The 24,396-nt window shown below is 34.0% G+C and overlaps 1 protein-coding gene across 2 annotated transcripts in view; it reads right to left on the bottom strand.

The window, feature by feature from the left end:
- LOC140450574 (transducin-like enhancer protein 4) overlaps positions 1-24,396 on the bottom strand; it is a 763,102-nt gene that overhangs the window by 486,242 nt on the left and 252,464 nt on the right. For both annotated transcript variants that reach the window (XM_072544231.1, XM_072544235.1), the window contains one exon: positions 15,200-15,263. In XM_072544231.1, the coding sequence (XP_072400332.1) occupies positions 15,200-15,263 (64 nt within the window). The remainder of the gene's footprint in view (positions 1-15,199; positions 15,264-24,396) is intronic.

Below are 24,396 nucleotides of genomic sequence, written 5' to 3'. Positions count from 1 at the left end.
CCCACTGCACAATGAAACAAGCCAAAATGGGGAGTTTTTGATAAATTTTGCCACAAGTAAAAACATGGTTATAAGTTGTACATGCTTCCTACATAATGACATACACAAATGAGCACTGAATGCTAGAATGCAGGAAAGAAATGCTAAGAAAGCGGTTGGAAGACACAGTAAACAGCGACGCACAAGCCCTTTTAGGAGTCCATGTATGGAGAAGATCAGCCACAGAGAAGCAAGGGCAAAAAATAAAGGAGGCCAAGGCTCAATTTGGGCTGTAGTGTCGTAGAAGAATAACGCTGGCCGTTGAAATCTATTGAAATTAATCTCAAATAGTATAGCATCAAATTTATGACAGATCACGGGGCACAAAACCTCATGACAGCTTATACAGAAAACATGACAAAAGATAAGTAGCATATAAAACATTACATGCGATATCAACTCGAGACATTCCACTATTAAAGTATAAAATCATTTTAATTTAAGTATATATTCGAATAATATAAAACCAGATTTTAGAAAAAATTCTTGTTAATTTCTACTTAACAATAGTATTTAAATTGTGTTTAATTTATATAGCTATATACTACTTTTCTGACCGATTACATCTAGACTATGCGACATTAAATGACTGGTATTATCTTCTTGGGATACTTCACCATTGTAAAAACCTGTTGCGATTTCTTTACGAACATGAGAATAAATTCTGCGGCACAAAAAAGCAGATATCTAGAATGGAATGTGATGACAAGGAGTATCAGGTAACTCGATCGAAGCAGACTCGGAGATATGAGGATTTCAGGAAATTCAAGTTTCCGTTTATCGGACAGAACGTTCAGTAGTGTATTGATGTCTTTGTCATGGAAATAAAATGATTTATGTATGTTGTAAACGAAGATATTTACAAAACATGGGAACGCAAACAATACACAAATTAATGGAATGTTGAAATATTTACGAAATAATTCAAAAACAGAATTTGTAGATAAATATCTTCTTGAAACGATTGTCTTCGAAAACTTTCACTAGTTCGCTGCATACATTTCGTATACTGTTCTTATCACAGGTTCAATAAGGTGAGTTTTTATTTTTCTGAACTTGCCAATATATTTTCTCTTCTTCCTAGGTAAAGCGCATAAACGGCCGATTTTGGCGTCATCTTAAAAAAGCACGTTTCCTTAATTGCTTCCGACTTTGAAAGTACAGAACAGAGATTCTCGCAAATATTTTTTAGCATGTGTTTGGCATCGTCAGACTTTTCTTTGTCAGCCTTGTTAATCTTCCGTTTGATTAGAAGGTTCCATTGGTTCTTCAGCTTCATGGATATTGTCGCACCACGGATGCCACATTAAAAGTTTATCTCGGTAATATTTTAAAAGTTTAGATATAGGAAAAATAAAAATCACAAGTAAACTGAATGTTACTGAAGTGTTCTCCCAAAAACTATTTTCATTAGATACCTTTTACCGCATCCCGCATTTCGATCGCCACGTCTTTCGTCTTTCTAGGAATCTTCATTGATTGCCTGGTCTCTTATGGTCTCTTACTGTAGCCATAACTCCCATAAATCCATGTAGTTGGTGGCCAGTAATTTCACAAATTAAAGTTGAAACATGCGTATGAGAATAAGGAAAGACTCAAATTGAGTCGAAACGCAACCACCTATATTTATTTGGTAATCAAAAGCTTTTCTTGGCCATATATGTTCTTTCATAGGGCTCATACAAGAATCTGGTATAGACATTTTGGAGTGGCCATCAATATAAGCTGCTTTGTCACCCATCGATATGGTAGGTCGAAACATAAATCGATTTCCACGTCCTCCAGCAGACCTGTGGCATGCCATAAAAAGAATCTGGATGAGTATTCTGCAATATGATCTAGACCACTTAATTCGTTCAATGCCCCATAGAATAACTGAGTGTATAGAAAATCAAGTAGGATCCACTCATTATTACTTTTTTGACGAAAATGACGTTGCCAATATGTTTATAATGTTATCAAATAATAAGATTACAATGTATACATCCATAAATAAATATTTAAAAAATATTTGTCCTTCTAGGTGTGGCCATTTGCATTTTTTTATACAGATATAAATTTATAGAGTATTAGTATTTTTAAGTTATTGTAAAATTATAAGTTATTGTTATATTAAATGTAAATATGTAGTAACGAATCCGTATTTTTATTAATATTTAACAATATAATAAAACCAATAATCGATACACCGACGAGCAAACTAAATATGGTGTAAGTATCATCATAATAACAATTGCCTTTTTCGATGGAGGCTCATAAATATTCAACCAAATTAATTACATAAATATCGTCCCTAAAAAGCCAAATGTCTGCTTTGATATCAACACAAAATTATTCCTATCTATACCGAAAACACAATGGTTTTATCCTATTATTTCTAATTGAACAATTAATATTAATTTCAACTAGTAAAGCCGAACACAACATATATGTATATGTTAATACTTTTACGCTGTTAATTTTGATAAACAGCCGATCTGGATATACAGGGTGACTTTCAAAAACGAAACCATTTTTTTTTACGTAACTTTTCACCACTCTTAACTTCTAAATTCAATTTTTTCTTCAATTTTTTTATATAATTGGCATTTATTACGTTTCCAATGAGTGTATACCATTACTTGCAGTTTATATCGTTTATCCTCTTTTTAATTTATTTTAGTCAAATTAACGTAGAAGGACGTAGAGGCAGAGGACGCTCACCTATCCGATGATCAGATCAAGTACAGAAAGCTACTGGAGAGACGTTTTCCGAGTCCATAAGAGCAGCCCAAAATCGCAAGAGATGGAGAGAATTGAAATTGTCGGCATTGTAGGAAATCACGATCCTCAGCAATGAGGAAACGACAAGAGAGAGATTCAAATTGCTTGTTTTATCTTATTTGTGATTTTCCTTGAGCGATTCTAATGACTCTTCCTTTTTTAATTCTGTAAATATATTCATTTCACACTTTTTTCTCTTTAATTCCACCTTCACTTCTTTTTCTGTCTAAAAGTGTCTTTACCAAGTCTTTTTATTTCGGTTGTTTCGAGTTAATTTTTGGGAACTAACCTATGGCATATATCTGTACATAATGTTTTAGTACCGTAATCATTTCAAATAGCGAATGGATGGCATTTTGTAAAATTATTTTAAAATCCTATAGCAAGTAGTGAATCATTTAAAAGTTCTTGCATCATAGAGTATGTTTCTGGATTTTTGTACGATTGTGTTCCTCCGTCCGGCTCGCGGAGATAAAGAATACGACCGGGGTCAGAAAGCCCTGCCTGTCGTAAGAGGCGACTAATGGGTAGGAATAGGGAGGTGGAGAGCCGTCGTTTGAGGTGTCGGGTTGGTAGAAACGCACACGGTCGCTTCGGCGACACGGTCACCGGTCTACATTCCTAGTATCCGAGACGAGACTACTCGTGGGACCACTCTACTCCCATTCCAAAAGAGCCTGGTGAGGTTGAACGAGCTGGGCCCGTAAATACCTCTCCTGACCTTGGTCAGGAGGGGTGTGGACACACCGCGCCTGACGGCGGTCAGGAGCGGTGTAGGTGCCCCGGCACGTACCCACCGGGAGATCCAAGAGTGGTAGAGGAGAGATCCTCGGCGGCGACCTGTCTACGTGTGAGGTGGAAATTCCTCCGCCTGCCGAACCTACCCGCCCGTAGTGTGGGAGTAACGGGTAGGCAAGGTACTCACAACACAGGTACTACGGGGAAGGTGGAGCCCCCGCGGGTTGCGTGTGCTAGACGTGTCGTGGTAACCCTACGGGGTACCCCCAGGGGGGGACCCACGGGACGTCTTTGGTACGCGCCCCGTGGCACCTTCACTTTGGTGTCGGACTCGTAGGGGCAGAGGTTTCACTAACGGGCGTATGCCGAAAGGCCAGGTAGCCCAGGGTCCTGCCAGTTCTTTAATTGGAGGGCACGCCATTCATGTCATGTACGATTGTGTTGTGAAATTCCAAAATGATGACTTTTATTTATTGACATGTGTCAAAAGTATGACGTCATGGACGTCATACTGAAAGTATATTGCATAATGTGAGATCTAATTTGTAAGTCCTTTTTTAAATCGCACGATTCTGAGTTTTGTGCGGTTGTGTCACGAAATTTCAAAATGGTGACCGTTTCATATTCAATGGTGAGGGTATAAAAAAGTAAAAACTGCTCCTGATCATTTGGTAGTTTTCAGTTTTTATGGAAAAAATTCGAAAATGTCGATTTAATTTTCCACGTTTATTCAGCGTCATTTTTTATTATAGTCCTTCCTAAACCTTTCTTTCAGTGCGTCATAGTTGATCGAATTCTCTCTAACGCATTAAGCTAGAAGTGACAGAAAAAAACGTGAGTCTGTGATTATTATACAGAGAACTTAGAAAATTATGTATCGTCCTCGGGTAATTGCATATTAAAGCGAATTCGACTTACGGGTGTATAATTGGTTAGAGTTTAGAATACGCTAAATAGATATCCAATCAATGATGAGCATAAATATAATTTGAGGCAGATGGTCCCCACCGTGACAGTACTTTCACAATGTCAACTGATAAAATGATAAATTGTCATTGAAGGTTAGTATGTACAGACATTTTATACATACAGCTTTTATACATGCAACTAAAATGTCATGCAATAATTCTCGACATTCTTAAAATCCTACATGACATCAAAATTAGTGACGCACTGAAAGAAGGGTTTGGGACAGACTGTAAATAACAGTATACGATTATGACAAAAGTGTATATGTGAAAGTTTCTACGTTTTTGTGCGAAATAGAGCGACAGAATCGCAAAATAGTTCGGGAACGCATTAAGTAATACAAGAGCTTTCAAATTAGGTATTACTTTCCTATGAATCCATTTAAAATAATATTATAAAATGGCTGTGGTGCACCATTAAAGATTTGTGTGACCATAACTGTGAAGAATAACTTGTTAAAAGTGTTAGTGTAAAATTAGTGTTAAGTTTTATAACAGTATTAACATCGATTATCATCAATATATGACATAAATTTGAAAGGGTTAAGAGGAAAACATATTATCGAAGATACGCTTAATACCCTTTGCGATCAATGTCCTTCGTACGGTAGCGAAAAAAAATCGTTTGCAAACTTCAATTCAAAATAGTTAAATATTCATTGAGGATGAACATCGATCGGGGACAGTATCTGTGTACATCCCTGTAAATAGCGATGCAGATCATGACGTGACTGTCGTCATGACAATGTCTGTCTGTATGTTAACCACAAGCGTGCAGGAATCTAAGAATAATATTAGAACTGTTCTCGATTTAGAAAAGATGCAAACTTTTTAAGTCGTTACTATGAAAAACTTGGATACATTTCTACCACCCAAAAACAAAGCAGCACTCGATGGAATGAAGACACTCTGGTTCTCCAAGACTTCAGATTCCTTGTCCAAAAATATGTTGGAAAAGTTCTTCCTTCAGTTTTTTCAGGATTACCAAGGAATAATTATGAACCATTTTCTGGATAATTGGTAATTAATCTTCGACGTTATTGGAATTAAATTATGAACAATATAGAAAACGTGGATAGTTGCCCAGAGGTATCTTGTTCTTACAGAAAAATGTCTCTGCACACAAATCGCATGTTGCTATGCCAACAATTAATGATTTAGAGTCCGAATTCGAACACTCGAACTCGACTTCGAACTCGACCACTCCCTTTATTCACCAAATCGAGCTCCGTTCGCCTACTATGTCTTTCCACAAGTCTAAAAGGTCATAAAGTGAGTAAAGCTGTGGAGGCCTAGTTTAATTTATATTTAAATAATTTAAGTAATAAAAGTAATTTTTTAAAGGTTTAGAGGGGTTATTGGTTCGCTGCAATAAGACTCTTCTTCGGAGAGTCTTAGTGCCGGCCATTTGGGTTCACTGAGTAAGCGCCACAGAGCCGCGAGATACTATATCTCAGCGCACTACTAATTTATTGGCCGACTAAATAATTTAATCGTGACTTTCAATTCAAAGTCGCAGAATCACTTTGGACTTTGTAATGAGTAACGTATCGGAGGGATATTTTTGACCGTTCTGTAAATTAATATTTTTATATGTTAACGAAAAAAAAATAGTATAGTACAGTCATAAATTATTGTCACTTTAAATGCGTAATACTAAGGAAAATCAAAGCAAAGCTGAATTTAACACTATTCGAATCCCATGTGTTTTGTTTTCGCTAGTCGTTTTCAACGTTTAAACTTAACTTAAAAACTTTATATGTTAACCAATGAACACGAGGAATTAAATCCAAAAACTGCTTCAGCTTAGGATATGATTGAAAAAATCCACCGTATTATGTAGTATGATCGTCGAATAAAAATATGTGAGATCACAGTCATAATGCGTAGGAATATCATAAATTTATTAAAAGGCAGGCACATTTACGTTGGAATTCAAATTACTTTTAGGCAGTAACTTTGCTTTTAAGATCAGGTACTCCAAAGTAATACGTTTTTCTTTTACATTGCTGAATAAACTTTGGAGGTTATAAGTGAAGTGTGTAAATCGTATACATACAATTTAAATCTATCTTAGGCAAGATTTCCCTTATTTTTTTTATTCATTTTAGATTAGGCAGCTTTGTAATTTAGGACCTTCGGTGTAGGAAGACAGAAGTATAAAATAAGTAGAAGTTTCCAAATTTGCTAGACTTAGGTCAAAGTGACGATAAACAAATAGTTTTTTGACCAGTCAAAGTAGAAAACTTTAACAGTAAAAAAATATGTAAAAGCTTCCTTGTAATTACATAATTAGTACCCAACATTGATTTGGCATGACACATTCTGATCCCTATAAATAGGGTTATAATAAAATTGTACGCTACACATATTTTATACATAATCTATACTAGAAGTGAGAAATATGAAGAGAATTTTTTAACGAAAAATTCTAAGTGGACACCAATAACTACTGTCGCGGATACCATTCAGTAATCGTATTGAATGACATTTTAGTGTTTCCAGCAAACTTTTTGGTACGTTTTGGCCAGAATCCAAAGATTTTTGCCCAGTATAATAACCATTAATGAAACCACTGTTATATTCCCTAACGCTAAAACAGTTCAAAAAATGGAAATCTGAATGGTTCGCTGCTACCAAAGAAGGCAAAAAGTGGTTTTATTTACAAGAAAGTTTACGGCAACTGTAATTTAAGAATGTCATAAAATTATTTTGGTCGACTAAATAAAATAAACTAGAAGAACACAATGAATGACGAATATTACGTCAATCTGTTTATACTGTGTACGCAATTTCATAGCTAAGTATTAAAATCAATGAGGAGTAAACTGATTTGGCAAATAAGAAAGGTTTTTCCATCGGGATAACGCATCTACCGTTAGCCTAGGATGGCTTCTTCTTCTTCTTCTTATGGTGGCTATCTTTTACGGATGTTGGACACTAACATGGCTATTCTGACTTTGTTTACTGCTGCTCTGAAAAGTCCGGTAGTGGTTAAGTTAAACCATTTTTGCAGGTTGGATGGCAATGATAATAATTTATAAATTTTCTTATTTATTGCATCACTCAAATGAAAACTGGTATAACATCTAGGAGGAATTGGCAACTTGTAACAATAAATTACAGAAGAATTAATTTATTAAACACAACACTAAAATTAAGAACCAAAGTGATAAAAATAAAGTGAATGAAATCATAACACTATCAGAAGAACAACAAGGTTTTAGGTCGGGAAGATCATGCACCGACGCTATAAATATAATGAGGCAAGTGCAAGAGAAATCATTAGAATACAACAAACCGGCATATCTGCGTTTCGTGGACCTTAAGAAGTCATTTGACCAGGTCAAATTAAAGGACGTTATTCACTTATTGTACGCAAGAGAGATAGGAATAATAAAAACGATCGAAAATATCCACCTGATTATGGATGAATTAATAAAAAAAAGTAAGAACTAAAAAAGGATACTAAATGGGAGAAAAATAACTTAAAATAATCTGTTACGCAGACGACGCAATACAACTCGCTCAAATTAAAGAGGATTTACAACGTATGCTGCACCAATTTAATATAACCGCCAGAAAATGTAACATGGTAATAGAACATGGATAGAGTTTAAATATCTAGCTACAGAAAGCTCGAAACTGAAGTGGAAGATCAAGTGAATAGAGCAAACAGAGCCGCAGGCTGCTTGAATGAAACAATATGGCAGAGAGGACAAAAAGGATGGTAGAAACAGCAGAGATGAAAACACTTGAAAAAATTGATGGCAGGATACAACGGGACAGAGCTAGAAATACAGATATACGACGTATATGCATGGTGGAGAACATTAAGAACTGGGTAAGAAATAGAAAAGTAGAATGGAACGATCATATAAGCCGAATGGCAACGATTAGAGTAGTAAAGACGGCAAGGGACGGTTCCCCAATAGAAAGACGATGAGTAAGAAGACCACGAAAACGATGGAACGACAACTTACTGAAAGCACATTGAAAAACAGACAGAGTCATGTCTACATGAAAAGCAGAAGAATAAGAAGAAGGCGAAGTAGAAGAGCAATAAATAACAGTTAAACTATACCTGTTATAAATATAGTGCTAAATCGTGCTACCCTGTAGACGTATCGCGGTGTTAATTTTGATAAACAATCGAGCGGCGCATATTAATATGCACGACAAAATAAAATGCAACAATTCGAAATCAATACCGAAACTACTGCAAATAACGGGTACGCATTCGACCGCATATTTGCAATTATTACCGATTACGTTTTGTCCTCTCTCTATTTTCCGATGGACTGAACGCTAATGAAAGCCCTATTAATTATCCGATAAAATATTTGAATATATAATATTCGATATTGTGATTATTATTAAATAACACACTGAGGGTATAATGCATCGATGACCACTTAATCTGGCAAAATTGAACGCGTATGAAAAATAGGAACAACCAACATTTTGAGTGAATTTTATTTATTTGTTTTGCAGATAGTTTACACGTTCTCAAATTCAAAAAATACTATATCTATCAATGCACTATGGTTGCATACACACTAACTGCTGTACAAAACAAACATTTTTAACGTTGACCGATATATTGCTAAATAACGTATTATGTACATTAAAAAAGGAGATTTTTATAATCGGATTGTACTGTTGATGAACGTAACCTTATGTGGGCTCTAGAATATATGAGTTTTAGTTGCGGCAATCATGTTACGCGTTTGTATATCATATTAACTTTGAAAGTGTCAAATAGCACTGCTATTAAATATTGTTACGTCGGCCCCTGCTACGCCCCTGATCGAATTGTCTAGGTGTTCGGAAAAGATCTACGGCTTTTCTGACGTCACGAGAATTCCACTTAATTCTGGAAACATTTCGAAGAGTGAGGCAAAATGTACCTATATAAAGGCAAATAGATTTTAGGAGTTTGATAAATATATTTGTACCGTTAATAAATAAACGATATAAATTCGTCGTGTCTTAGTGTTAGTGTTAGAAGACTTTAAATAAATTAAAATAAACACTACATTAGCGTCAAAATTGTGATATTTAAATAAATTCTGTGAAAAATTGCTAGGAGACTTAGTAATTTAAAAGTGACAGATTTCCGACGGAAATTGGGCGATAGAGAATTAATTCTGCAAGGAAAAAAGCTATTAGAACAACGGCTGAAGGACGCCCTGGAAGAAGAGGGTTTAGATTCAAAAATTTCAGTTTTGAAATTATTTCATGATATGGGTATTTCATGATAAGCATGTTGCTATTATTTCGGCGATCACATAGTTGGAAAGCAAAGTTTCTTGTGATATTTCAAATGTTTCTTCTGATATTTCCAAAGATTCTAAGGACATTGCTTTTTTAGAAAATAAAGTTTCTAATGATATTTCTTCACTGGAAACCACTTTTAAAAGTTATTCTCTTAAGAGCGTAAGCTCAAAATTTTGGACTAATGCTTTTTAAATGCGTTCATTTTTTTCGAATCCTGAGAAAACTAACAAATATTTTTTCAGAATGAAAAAAAATTACAGTAGAAAAAAAAAGACGACGAGACGAAATGAAAGTTACAGCCATGGTCTACATTTGACGGGGTAAAAGTTCTGTTCGTGTTAAAGTCCTAACTGTCGACGGAAAATCGTCATGGAATAACTATATGAAATAGTTCGAATCAGCTGCAAGAGCGAATGGATGTTCCGAAAAAGATAAGGCTGCAAAACTGACTAATGCTCTTCGAAGAGATGTCCTGGTTGTGTGGCACATCTGGTTGGCTTCAGACATGGTCACGAACACTTGGAACATGTCTACCAGTCACAGTTTAAAAATCGAAGACAAAAGAGAGATGAGACTCTTCAAGAATATGAGGCAGATATTTTCAGGATGGTGCGATATGCATATCCAACAGCTCCTAAAGACATGATGGAAAAAAGAATATGAATCAGCTACCCAGGTCAGTAAAGTTAGGACTGCAAAGGAGAAGAAGATGAAGACAAATTTGACCATGCATTGCATACAAGAAAACGAAGACCATAAAGTACTGGAATTGTAGTGAACAATGAAACACAAATCATTAAATACACAAATAGTTTAAGAGCCACAGGGACGCTGATCCTCTCTACAATGCCGTCCCCGGCAGTGTTCCCACTGCAACAAAATGGAGCAGTGCTAAGCAAGGCAAGGCAAGCAAGGATGCAGCAGTGCCGAGAACATGATCTAATTTTATAGAAAATTCGAAAATGGAAAGAAGAAAACCGTGCTTTATTTACTTTATCATTTCCTACAATTTAGTTTTTTTTACAATTTAGTCTACAAAAGACGTTCCATAAAACTTCTTCGTACAGATACAATAATCCTTTCACTCGTTGTTTGTATCAAAATTAATACCAGGAAGATTAACACTTTCATAATAAAAAAAACCATATAGTGGAACCGTACTTTTGGGTATATAAATTTAATTCGTTTGGAGTTTAGAAATTAATTCCCTACAAAAAAACACGTGTCGTAATCTAATAACCAGTTTAACTGTCAAACCGAGCACAAATTGAATTATACAACGTGTCTTTTTAATTAATTCACCGTGGCACACCTGTGCGAGCTTATTATTTATCGTCGGGCTAACTTTGGACGGGCCCGTGTTGTATATGAAAAATAAAATATAAACGGTGGTATGTATATACAAACGTAAGCGAACAATTCTTCGATGTGTAATGACCGTGAAATAAGCAAAATTAAAAAAAAAACTGCCGGATTAGTTGGTTTGTAAAAGTTAATTCTCGATGTAAAGTTCATTAAGTTTTAATCTTTAATTTATGATAGAATTATGTGATAGAATCAAATACGAAGTCAAGAAGTTATATCGAACTTTATAAATACTTAATTATGAGAAACTCGGTGAGAGAAAAGTAACGAACAATATGCTATAATTGGAAGTAGAACGACACAAAATAAATTACAACAATCGTTAATAAAATTTTAAAACCAATAAAATGCCCGTCTGCTGATATTTAAATTAAGAAAAAAGATATTTCTGCAACATTAATTAGGGAAATTTTCCCCCTAGAAGTGTTACAAACGACGGGACAATCCTACGCAGCAGGTTAAATAGATATGTCAAACAGTATTAAGCCGGCATCTTACAGAACGTGAAAAGGCGCTCTTCTCTGGTTCCCGTCGGCAAAGAGAAATAGAAAATAGATACACGGTTGGCACACTATGTTAGTGTGAAATTAATAAATACTTACTCTTTGATAACCACCCCAATGCAGCGTGTACTCTCGAATATCGGCTTTAGTTTAGTTTTGTCCACCAGTATTGTATGTCATAGAATCGTGGATAATGAACCAACAGGAAGAAAAGAAAGTAAAGATATGGGATAAGAAAGGTGATAAAATAAATCTTCGGAGGCAATGACTGCTGAGAATATTTGGAGAATACGAACAAATAAAGAAATAATGAGAATGTATGGAAAACCAATCATTATGGCAAAAATACGAGCCCAAAGAGCTAGATGGCTTGTTCAGATTTTACGAATTTCAGAGAACCAAAATGTTAAAACAGTAATGAAGGAAGGAGAAATGGGAAAAAAGGATCACCAAAGAAGGAATGGATGGAAGCAGCAAAACAGTACTTGTCAGAAAAAGGTATGAGACATTGGAGAGAAAAATAAGAGACCGAAAAAAAAGGAGGAAAATAACCAAGTTTTTGGAAGCCTTAGGCCAGGCCTAGAGCGCTGTTACGTATATATATATATATATATATATATATATATATATATATATATATATATATATATATATATATATGTATATATGTTTATAACTATGTTAATATAATTTTTATTTGTTTCGACACGAATTGCATCAGGTAATAATTTAAATAAAAAACATCGAAAATGCCGAAAACATCGAGTGAAAATAAAATATAAATCGAAATGATAAAACAGAGCACAGGCAACAACCACCTAACTTTGTAGGCGTTTTAATATTAATTCCAGTTTGAGCAGAACATATCAGGGAAACAAAATAACAACGGTATTCATTTGTTTCCATTAAAGCCAAGCGGTGTACAGCTGTTCGCTTGCCAACTTTTAAATTCTGCATTAATGAATATCAAACTCATTGTAATTGAAAAGCATTATATTGTTCTGGCGGCGCTGTATAATTAACAATTTTAATAAACAATTCGGCAAATGTCCGCGTTGCAAAAACCGCACCTTTTCTATTTGCTGGAACATAATATTTATTCGACAGTGCCAATCACCGGTTTTCGCGTTGATTCTAGCATAAAATTTTTCCGCTACGTCAATTAGAAACGAAATTGGCGCAGTTCGATAGGATACCTGATCAACTGGATTTAGTTCGGAAATTCCGCAAAATTTGTGTAAATCCAGAAAACATTAGTTTTCAGTATCTAATGACATACATTGAATGTTTAACCTTTGTCCCTTTTTACAACAAAACGATAACAAAAATCAAATAAATGTCAAATGGATAAATAATTAACCACTATTGACAGAATTAATTGTTAAGTCATAATAACTCTATCTTATAACAACAAGGAAATGAGCTAAAGAAAAGGAATAATAAAAAAGTGGTCAGAGGAAATAAGTAATCAGAATGCTAGTGATACATAAAAATACACTAATAACTTACTGGATGTTGGAAATTTTAATCGAAATATTATTTTTATAAAAAGATATGTTAATTACAAAGGCATATTTTAGGACATAAATACAACAACCCTACAAACAATCAACATTAATGTATTTAAAATTCATTACGCAAAAGAACTACAAGAGTCCAAACCTGAATATCTCTGTTCAGCAAACAAACTCCCAGAAGATAACAATTCCATGGACCAGAAATTAACATCGGAGACAATCCAACTGCCAGACGTATAGGAATAATGAAAATTAAAATAGCCTATGGACCAGAAGGAATCACTGCTGAACTTCTGAAACATGGAACTGGAATTTGGAGGAATTTGCAGGATTTCGAGTTGGACAATATTGCATCGACCATATCTACACTTTAACATAACTACTTTTAAAAAAGAATGACTAGGGATAGACCAACTCATCTATTATTTGTGAACGAAGCTTATGATACCTACAATACCCCTATGCAGACTATGGTAAGTATTGGAAAGCTCATCTGTTAATATTACACTTGTGAAAGCAATACAACCATTCTACAATGATTTTCAATCAAAAATAAATTAACGACCAGTTCCATGAGAATTATATGGTAAATAAGTTTAAGGCAAGGCTGCAGTCTATTTCCAACACTTTTCAAAATATGCCTAAATGAGGCACTGAAGAAATGTAGGAGATCATATTCTGAAATAAGTATACCACTAAACGTGGAAGTACCATAAGACCAGGAAGATCTACAGCTGATGAAAAGAGACTAATACAAGAATACGAGCGATAGGGTCTAAATTTTAATTACAACTCACTAAGAGAACGGAACAAAACTCCTTGTTCTAGAAACAGATTTTTGGCGCAGAGTAGCAGGTATATCCAGAATGATCCATGAACAAAATAAAAGAATAAGACAAATCATATTTATGCCAGATTTACCACTTTCTCATCTTACACAATAAGTAAGAATCCATCAAACCCCATATTTCGAGTTCAACAAATAGTCTAATATATTCCGCCATTCACAATCTTTCTTCGAAGAAATTATTCCACGAACCCCGTATATTTTTTTTCTTTTCAACAATTAAAGCACTTGGGCAGTTTGAAGATACGACCATCCACTATGAAATAGAATATACACATATGCGGATCCTCTTATTTTCTAAACAAGCAATACGCAGTGTCATTTGGTTGTCACCACAAGAAAACCAAACGAAGCCGTCCGTAAAATCTAAATTCACCGGACAATTAAATTAATGGACTTTAGTGCTTTGTAGTTAGTTGGTAAGTGTTTTTTGTTAAGATATTTGGTTTATATGTTGAGTAACTTTACACTTTCTAGAACATCTGAAAAACTACAAATTGTTTTGTATGTGTAGTGTAGTTTAACATTGTAGTACTTATAAACTTCCTCATTATATTTGTAGTGAACTAAAGAAGCTTTTGAAAATTAAAAAAAAACGAAACGTTTTCAATAAACCGATGAAGTAGCTGACTTCGCCTGTTTTTCGCCAACATAAATGACCGAAGAAACCTCTGCATTCACTTATTCACGGTTGCTGAAGAATACTATTGATCACGTCACCATCGATGGTATAAATGAACCGTCTGCTGTTCCCAGTGGCAGTAATGCATTAATGAGTGATCAGTGTAGTAGTGTCTGAGGACTCGAGAGAATAAGACCTCGGAAGCTTTGAAGAAGACATTAAAGAGGAAGACTTCAACCCGGAAGTCTGTTTTTAATATTAATTCTTGTAATAGTATTAATCTTAGCTTATTTATATATATATATATATATATATATATATATATATATATATATATATATATATACAATATATATATATATATATATATATATATATATATATATATATATATATATATTCAAATGTATATTATTAGGATATCAGTAGTCTATTTTTAAGTGCATATGTCTATTTTTTGTTATCATATTTGCCAGTTTCTACTAATTTATCTATTATGGACTAATTTAACACTGACAATTATTATTTTATAGTATAAAATCATACTTTGTACTCACCATAACGTAGTGCCTTTGGATTTCTATTTTTTCACTTGCTAATTTCTCGCACTCCAATTTTAAACTAGAAAAAAACCAACAAAATTAATTATGGGAAACAATGAGCTCAAATATTTTGTGAAAATATTCACCACTACAAATATTTATTAGTAATAGTAAAGCAAAGTTTATGCAAAGTTATTATTACATTTTTGAAGAACTTTTATTACCTGCCTAAAACGCAAATAAAATGACTAAATTAATGTGTAATCTAATCCAGAGTATATTTCTCCACGGTTCTTGTCTTGGTAAATGACTATCATTATCAACAAAGTTTTACGGAAGGAAATACTGTTGCCATTTTGAAAATAATAACATACCATCACTAATAGTAGGGAAAATGATTATAATTTGCCGTACCTGGTAATTACAATGCCTTTTTTTCGTTCGTAATAACAGCTATGGGATTCATTCCTCCAGCACATAGGCGTGGGCATCTTCAGATGAATCTACGTGGGATATTAATTTGTTTTCATGACTGGGGAATTTTAATACTTTTCAATAGAATGAGTAATTACATACAGGTAAAAATGGGATTTGCTTGTAATAAATAATATTAATTACATTAAAAAAACTAATGTTATATTATTTGTATTGGCAGGAAAATAAATAAACTGAACTAGGAATGTTGTTTGAAAAATAAAAGCAAAACGATAGTAGGTCAGGATTAAAATATTTAATTAATTAAAGAAAAGTGTGATTTACAGGAATGTGGGAAAGAGAACTAGAGAACGATCTGTGGAATGACAGAACGAGATGTGAGATTGGAAACCGGAGGACATCGAAGAAAATTATGCAAATGATAGAGATTTGTTTTGAGCATTGGGGTGCAAATTTCAAAAACATATCCCAAAAGCGTTTTAATGTTCAGTTTTTTCCTTCAAAGGTATATAACAAACATCCTATGGGTATATGAAAATTTTAAATTTGAACGTTATTTTTATCAGATTTTTGTTCTTGTGATTTCTACTAACAATTTATCAAAAATTTAAGGAAGATATTTGGATAACTTCAAAAGTGACATTTGAACTACGTCTTAAAAAGTTATCCTAAAGAAATCACCTTATAGCATATTTGACCAGTATAGTAAGTTATTTATAGTAAGGTTTAAGACCTTTTTTCAGTGGCATATTCCTTTATATGTAATACGTTTGATAAATAACGACAAAAAAGTGTAGGATTGGCGATTATTTCTCAGATGAAATCAACAAAATGCATCAGCCACACGTATTCATACATACAGTACGTTCAGTTTTAAATTAGATATACACCCTATAAATGGCAACACTGCGCGCCGTCGACTTTCTACGAATCTGCTTCGTTGACCCGTCGTCAGTAATTTATTACAATGGTTGTTTAAAGCGTTAACAGCGTAGATCTTTAATTTATTTTTGTAAACAGCATGTCTGTTTAGACGTTGATACATTTATAAAAGTTCAAATAATAAAATGGTTTCTGGACAAGAGTATGTAAATTTATTGTCTGTGTTTTTTGAGAGGAGACCACTTGCGTGCAGTCCATCATAATATTGTTAAAAATTTTGAGAATTGTTATTGCCACAAAAATTGCAGAAAATGTCACGCTCAAGAAGTGTGACCAGAAAAGTGACAGATTGGGATACTGTTCAGCCGTAGAAGGTCATATTTGAATCATTTCTGTAAGACATAAAGAATTATTTATTATTTTATTAGGAATTGTTTTTTATTTTCAATGAGAGTATATTTTTTTGTTTTATCGTTAAAAAATGCACTTTTCAATTCAACCACAAAAAATTGTTCACGTGATTAAAAACCAATACAAATGCACCGCTTTATGAAGGTTAGTGTATTTTTATCGAGTTTAAGTACTCTAAGAAATGAACCAGGCAATGGCAATGAAAACAAATATCGAATTCGAATGACGGATATGTGAATACCAGCCGTCGTTACGTGCTACTAAGTGATATTCAATGATTTTCTGTCGTAGTGTCGGAAAAGATTGGGAATTACTATTACCTCGTACGAGGCAATGTTGCCGATTTTACCGCTTTATGTAGTGTACAATATCTTATTACAAAATGGTGGGTATTACAAAATTAACTAGATATCTAACAAAAATAACTCACATTATGTTTTCACTGAGTTTACAAAGATCAAAAACATATTTACTATTTACTCCAGTCTGACCCGAGTTTTTCCGATCATAATATGCTGAGTTGCCAAAGGTATGATAATTATCGTTTTAAACGATAATTTTTAACGTTGTCTGGTTTTATGCCGTGTAATACATACAAAAGTTGAAATGAAAAAAAAAATTGTTGAATTAAATAAATTTTTACAAATCAATAAAGTAGTTATCACAAATTTTGCACAGTGAAATAATCACACTGTATAAAAATCTATTGCTTACGTACATGAACCCACGATATATGGGACAAACTAAATGTTGAAACAATTTATCGTCAAGATATTTTGATTTAGATTATGTATTGATACAACATTTTTACGAAAGTTGGACGAGTTTCTTGATTACAGCTTATATGTACGTACAAAAAGAAATGATTTTGCAGGTCAAGTCATGGGCTAAATAAAAATCCAGTCTAAATAAAAAAGTTTTAACAACTGTCAAAGTATTTTACCACGAATATCAAAATTGGCACGAATTTGTAATCCTCAAGACCTACAAACGATGCAAAAGATCGATGACAAATGGAGAAAACTTCAACAATACCAAGATATTCAAATAAAATTCGAAAATCTAAATAACTTCTATTTTAAAGTGGGTCAGAAAAATATTTTGACGGTAATCCTATATTTGCTAATTTAAGTGACTTTGTATTGGCTCCGTTAACTTTGCCAAATTTAATTGCAAGTTGCGGAAGACAATTTTGAAAAGTAAATTTAATAAAGAAGAAGTGTAGAAACTGCTTGATAACAGACGCTTTTGGTATTACGCATTCATTTCAATAAGTTTATCTTCAAAACGGTTGTGTCAATATTACACCGTCAGAAATAATGGTTACAACTATAAATATAACCCGTTGATATAATAAAGATGCTGAGATAAACCGCAAGTAATGGAGTTAACATTAACTGAATATTTTTTTTACTTTAGGTTTTTTTCTTTTAAATAATTTGTTTGTTTATTTGTCTTCGTTTGTTTCTTTTACAAAAATTAAATACGTTATCTTTTCAACTTTGTTAATTTCTTGTTCAATAGAATATCAATAAGTACGATAATCCGTACTACGAGACATGTTTTTTAAGTAAGTACCGTTTTGCGATTCCGCCGCCGCAGCACTACGGTCGGCGTTCCGCGCATGAGCGCTGGTTACCTACATCTCTTGTCTACGCACTGACGCCATTACAGTCTGATTCTTCATTGTATACTTGTTTACTCCAGTGTTTAAGATGCCTCCAACAATCGTGAGTCACGCTGATTGTGAAGTGCGGGCTGTTATACGATTTCTTAGTGCTAAAGGCGTAAAACCGATCGATATTCATCGTGAGATCGTTGAAGTTTACAGAAAAAACATTATGAGTGATGGAATGGTAAGGAAATGGGTGAGAGCATTTAAAGATGGCCGCACAAATGAGCATGATGAAGAACGGAGTGAGCGTCCTTCGGTCGTTAATGAAAATTTGGTGCAGAAAGTGGACGAAAAGGTGAGAGAAAACAGACGCTTTACAATTGCATCATTGTCCGACTGCTTTCCTCAGTATTCTCGTAGTGTTTTGTATCGCATTGTTACCGAGAACTTGAATTACCGGAAATTGTGTTCACGTTGGGTTCCAAAAATGTTGACGGATTTGCACAAAACCCAACGTTTAGGCAGTGCATTGACTTTCCTTGAGCGGTACCACAGTGAAGGTGAAGATTTTTTAGACCAAATTGTTACTGGTGACGAAACGTGGGTGGCCTACGTCACACCAGAATCGAAACAACAATCCATGGAATGGCGACATTCATCATCACCCAAAAGAGTGAAGTTTAAGCAAACAATTTCTGAACGGAAAATCATGTGCACAGTTTTTTGGGACAGAAAGTATTGCTAGTGGAGTTTCTGCCTCCTAATGAGTCAATCAATGCAGCGTCTTATTGTGAGACATTGAAAAATCTGCGTCGTGCAATCCAGAACAAAAGACGTGGCAAGTTGAGTAAGGGTATCGTTTTGCTGCATGATAATGCCCGTCCACATGTGGCTAATCAGACCAAAGATCTCATCAAATCATTTAAATGGAAAACTCTAGATCATACTCCATACAGCCCTGATCTGGCGCCCAGTGACTACCATTTGTTCCAGCACTTGAAGAAACACCTGGGCGGTCAGCGTCTTCAAGACGATAACGAAGTCAAAACATTTATGATGCAGTGGTTAACAAGTCAGGCGGCAGAATTTTATCAGGAGGGTATTCAAAAACTGGTGCCACGTTATGACAAGTGCCTCAATATTCACGGAAATTATGTAGAAAAGTAGATTAAGGTACAGGCTTTCATGTAAAAATAAAATTATTGCCATATCTTTGCACGTCTTTTTTTAATTCCAAAACGGTACTTACTTAAAAAACACGCCTCGTATAAAATACGATAATTTGAACAGGAGCATACGATTTTCTGACTTCTATGACCTGTCAACGCTGCTCTCACAGAAACCTTTGGTGGCCCGAACTAATATATAGCTATACTTATTATTAAGATACGATATATAAAACCGATTGTTTCTCATCCCATTCCACTGTTTCAAGTGAAGTCTCATTTATTTTAGAAGTAACAAGTGATAATCAAAATTCAATATGGTGACTGTTTACCCAACTGCAGAAAGAGTACAAATAATAAAATGGTACTTTAGGAGCCATTTTGCACCAGAAACTATTAATTTAATTATTATTCATCAATTTAAAAAGTCTCGCTGTACTAATGGCAGATGTAAAATCTACTGCCCATCAGATCAACCACGGAAAAAGAAAATTAGAGAAACCCAGGTTTGTGCATTGGCAGAAGCAACATCTTGTTCAAGTTAACAAATTAAAATTGCGAAATCAAATTATTCCTGCACTTCAACTTAAAAATCTTCAAATCAACTAACGAAATTTGGTTTCAACAAGACGGCTGTCCTTCACATAATGCACAGGCCGTTATGGACTATTTAGCTTTAATTTTTCGTAAACGTGTGATTAGTACATAAGCTACAATAAAATGGCGCCCTCGGTCACCCGACTTTGCTTCCCTGGATTTTTGTTTTTGGGGTATGCTAAAGACCAAGTTGTACAGGCATACATTCGAGCGAGCCACAAACTTGGAGCAACTGAGACAAAAGATAATCGAACTTAGCCAAAAGATATCGGCAAGTGAGCTCAACGCCATGAGGAAGGCGGTGTATAACAGATTTGGTTTCTGTTTGGCACAAGGTGATGGTTTGTTTGAAATAAATTTTAATTTAAGCAGAATTTTAAGATGAATTTTTATTTATTTTATTTTTAAAGAACTAATTTTATATTCAGGCCCACTAATTCTAAAATAGCTAAACAAAAATATAGTTTCAAAGATATTATTTGAAAATACTAAATAATATCTTATTTTTAATTAAAAGACGTAATTTTTCGCCCATTTTAATTTGAATTACATGCTCCTATCAGTGATTAAGTAATACTGAATTCTGATATTCTGAATTACAAGAAACAGCAATGATCCATGGCCACGCCTACAAAGCAATATTTACAAGAGACTGAAGCGACGATGCCATTTTTTTAAAACTTTTTTCTTGTGGCATCTAATCTAATTTACTATTTTTATTGGAAATAAGCCACAATTTTACTTAAAAAAAAGTTTATTTTGACGTATCGATTTCCACTTCGAAAAATCCTCAAAATAAAACAAAGCGTTAATATTTTTTTATTATTGTTTTGTATTTTGAAACTGATTTCCGAAGAACAAGCCAAAACTTTAAAATAAACTTCACCCAAATCTGACTGTCTTAGCATATTTAGCATAGAGACAATACAACGTCCTGTACAATAAATTTTTGGGACTCTGCGTTATGTTACCATATTGAGAAATAATACGTATGCGCAACTCTTTATTCAAGGACTTTTTGATAACATTTTGATCTATCGGCTGCAATAAACGTATTCGTGCAGTTTGGTAGAAGAAAGATGGTTTGAATATTCCCATCACTTGATCTTAGTCTTTGTTTATTTGGGTAGCCTGGAGCATTGCCAAGTCCGAGAAAAGCTTTTATGGACAAGTTGAATCTTTTTATAAACTCCTTCACTTTTAGGATAGTCTTTATAGAACCATTCTTTAAATATCTCCCTCGAGATCCAACTTTTAAATTGGTTATTGTAGCAGAGTGAAAGACAAATGTTTTTGAAAGCTTTAGCTTAACCAATCACTAACAAATCCAATTTGTGTGTTATAGTAGCATTTGAACACTTCATAAATGCGATTCTTTACTCACTTTACAACCTGGTGCGCTCGCTTCTTTGGAGGATACGATTGATTGGTTGGGCAACAGGTCCAAAACAGACCACTGTCGTCTGCATTATAGAGTCGATGAGGAAGAGGACCCAGTTCTTCCACCTTTTAATTAAAATGCTGGATAAATAGCTGCACTGTAGATTAATTGCTTGGCAATGTTTCACCCGATATAGTTAACGACGGCGTAATGCACTCGGCGAAAATAACTTAAAAGAGATTGGAACTATGCTTACTGGGTTAGATGTCACCTGTAATGAAGTTGGTTTGAACAGAAATTTTAGAAAGACACAATAAATGAAAAATCTGGTACAAAGCGAAAATTCAAAAGTCGACTGCAACGAAATAGGAATAGTTCATAAATATAAATACTTGGGCCATGAAATCCAAATTGCCAGGGACATCCAAACTGCTGAACTGCAAAGAAGAATGACTCTAGCATGAGCCGCATATGGAGCTCAGTCAGATATCTTCAAGAGCAACATGTCAAATTATTTGAAAAAGAAGACGTTCGACCAATGTGTGCTTCCAGTTATGACTTGACTATGTGGTATGTGCAGCAGGAAGACAAAGGGAAGCGGTGGCCGAAGGTGCCGGATTATTGCACGGGTCGGTTTATTGAAGTGCCGTATTAGTGAGATTCCACTGAGATAGTCTGACTTACGCAGCAGAATTATTTTCTTTTTCGATAACCACAGTAAGGATCTCAAATATATTGCATAAAAATTATGTCAATATCAAAATATTTGAATGGGTATTTATTTTCTATTGTTAATGTCAAAGATTAATAATCAAAAGCAATATCCAATAAAGACACAAAGGCGTCTGTCGTAGTACTTTTAAACATTCTTTATGATTATTAACCGGAATGATTGTGGCGAGGCAATAATGTAAATCACTTAGGACTTGGAGGTTAAATCACTGTAACACGTCTGCCGTAGATAATTGGCTATGCTGTAGAGATGGTGCTGTTATAAATGGAGTAATGTTGCGTTCTGCACATACGATGACCTCAATATAACAATTTTGGTCATCCTGAAGGGGAGAGAAGATATTTTGTTCAATCTAGAACTCGCTGGTTTCCCCCTTTCGGATTGGGTATGTATATTAAAATAAAAGAAATGAAATGAAACCAGTGGACTGTATAAAACTCTATTTTAACACGAAGTAAAAGCAATCATAAATATACATAACCCAATATACCTACAATTATAAATAAAGAAGAATATATTACTTAAAAGAAGAAGAATATATGTAGTACAAACTTAAATATTAATCAATACGTAACGACACACAAAAAGAGAACCATAAACAAACCATAGATAGAAATAATATTATACAAAAAAGAAATATATATGTCATATAAAAAAATTGATATTAAACGTGAAAGAGTGAAAAATATACGCACATATTATAATATACTTAATTCGTAATAAAATGAATAAACCTCGTTAATACAGTTACACAAAATGCAATCAAAAATATCATATATGAATTATATCAAACTCAACTCAAATTATATATTCAAATACAAATATTTAAACTCAATTCAAATTATAATCGGGAATGACATATTACAAAAAATAAGAATAGAGTAAATACTACACAAAACAAAAGCAAAATGTCCAATTGACAACGTTTAATGTTCTGAATAAAGTTCAAAAGTTCAAAATCGCGACACAATATGTAATAATTGGGCACCAAATAAACGTACTTAGCCCATGCAGCAACAAAATTATGGTATTGTTCCTTACCCAATGAGAAGATGGCACTCCGGCCACCTCAAAAAATATGTCTTCACCGACGAATAACAGGAACCACAAAATTCATATTTCAACTTTTCTGCATCAAACCGACTTCCTCGGTCAAAGGACCGATGCCAAGTGGTAAGGTACTCTTCTTAACCCAAACGCACACACATGTGTGTGGTTTGAGAGATAAAACTCGACTCTGATTGTGTAGATGCATCGCTTATCTCGAATACACATCTGTGTCATTTTGCAGATTGCCCGTCTCGTAGCATGTAGTTTTTAACCCAGATGCACCCTTGTACATGAAATCTTGATATACGGGGAGAATCAAAACTACCAGAAAAGACTTAATATTTAATAAATGTTTATTAACAGTTGCGAAACTGCAACATAAATCACTGTAACACGTCTGCCGTAGATAATTGGCTATGCTGTAGAGATGGTGCTGTTATAAATGGAGTAGCTCATTATCTAAACACTAAAAAGTCCATTTCTTGTCAGAACTTACTCTCCCTACTATTAGGACACGCTTATTTATTAATTAATTAATTTAAAAGGAATATTAAAATTAAAAGCAGCATTATGACGCAAGCCTAGATACGAAACATTAAACCTTATTATATTCAAACAGACTATGACAATCAATACATCGCTTTATAGTTTTAAAAATAAAAGCAGTGCTAGAAATATCACGTTGGATATTAAGAGGTCGAACTTTACTAGTTGCTCAATATGGCAGTAAACTTTTTTTGGATCTAAATGATTTGTTTGAAAAGAAAAATATCTTATACTTATAAACAAAATTGTAAAATGGATCGTAACATGGCAACAATAATTTCAGCTTCTTTTGACAAAGCCAAATAATTTTGAAGGAAAATCGAAATCGAAACTTTAACTCGAAACTAGAAAGGTTTTCATCAAATATAATAGTAAGGCCTTTAATACAGGAAACAT

This window comes from Diabrotica undecimpunctata, chromosome 1 (assembly GCF_040954645.1).
Source record: "Diabrotica undecimpunctata isolate CICGRU chromosome 1, icDiaUnde3, whole genome shotgun sequence".
Taxonomy (NCBI): Eukaryota; Metazoa; Arthropoda; class Insecta; order Coleoptera; family Chrysomelidae; genus Diabrotica; species Diabrotica undecimpunctata.
The sequence above is the reverse complement of the archived record's forward strand: the minus strand, read 5'-3'. Positions and strand labels throughout refer to the sequence as shown.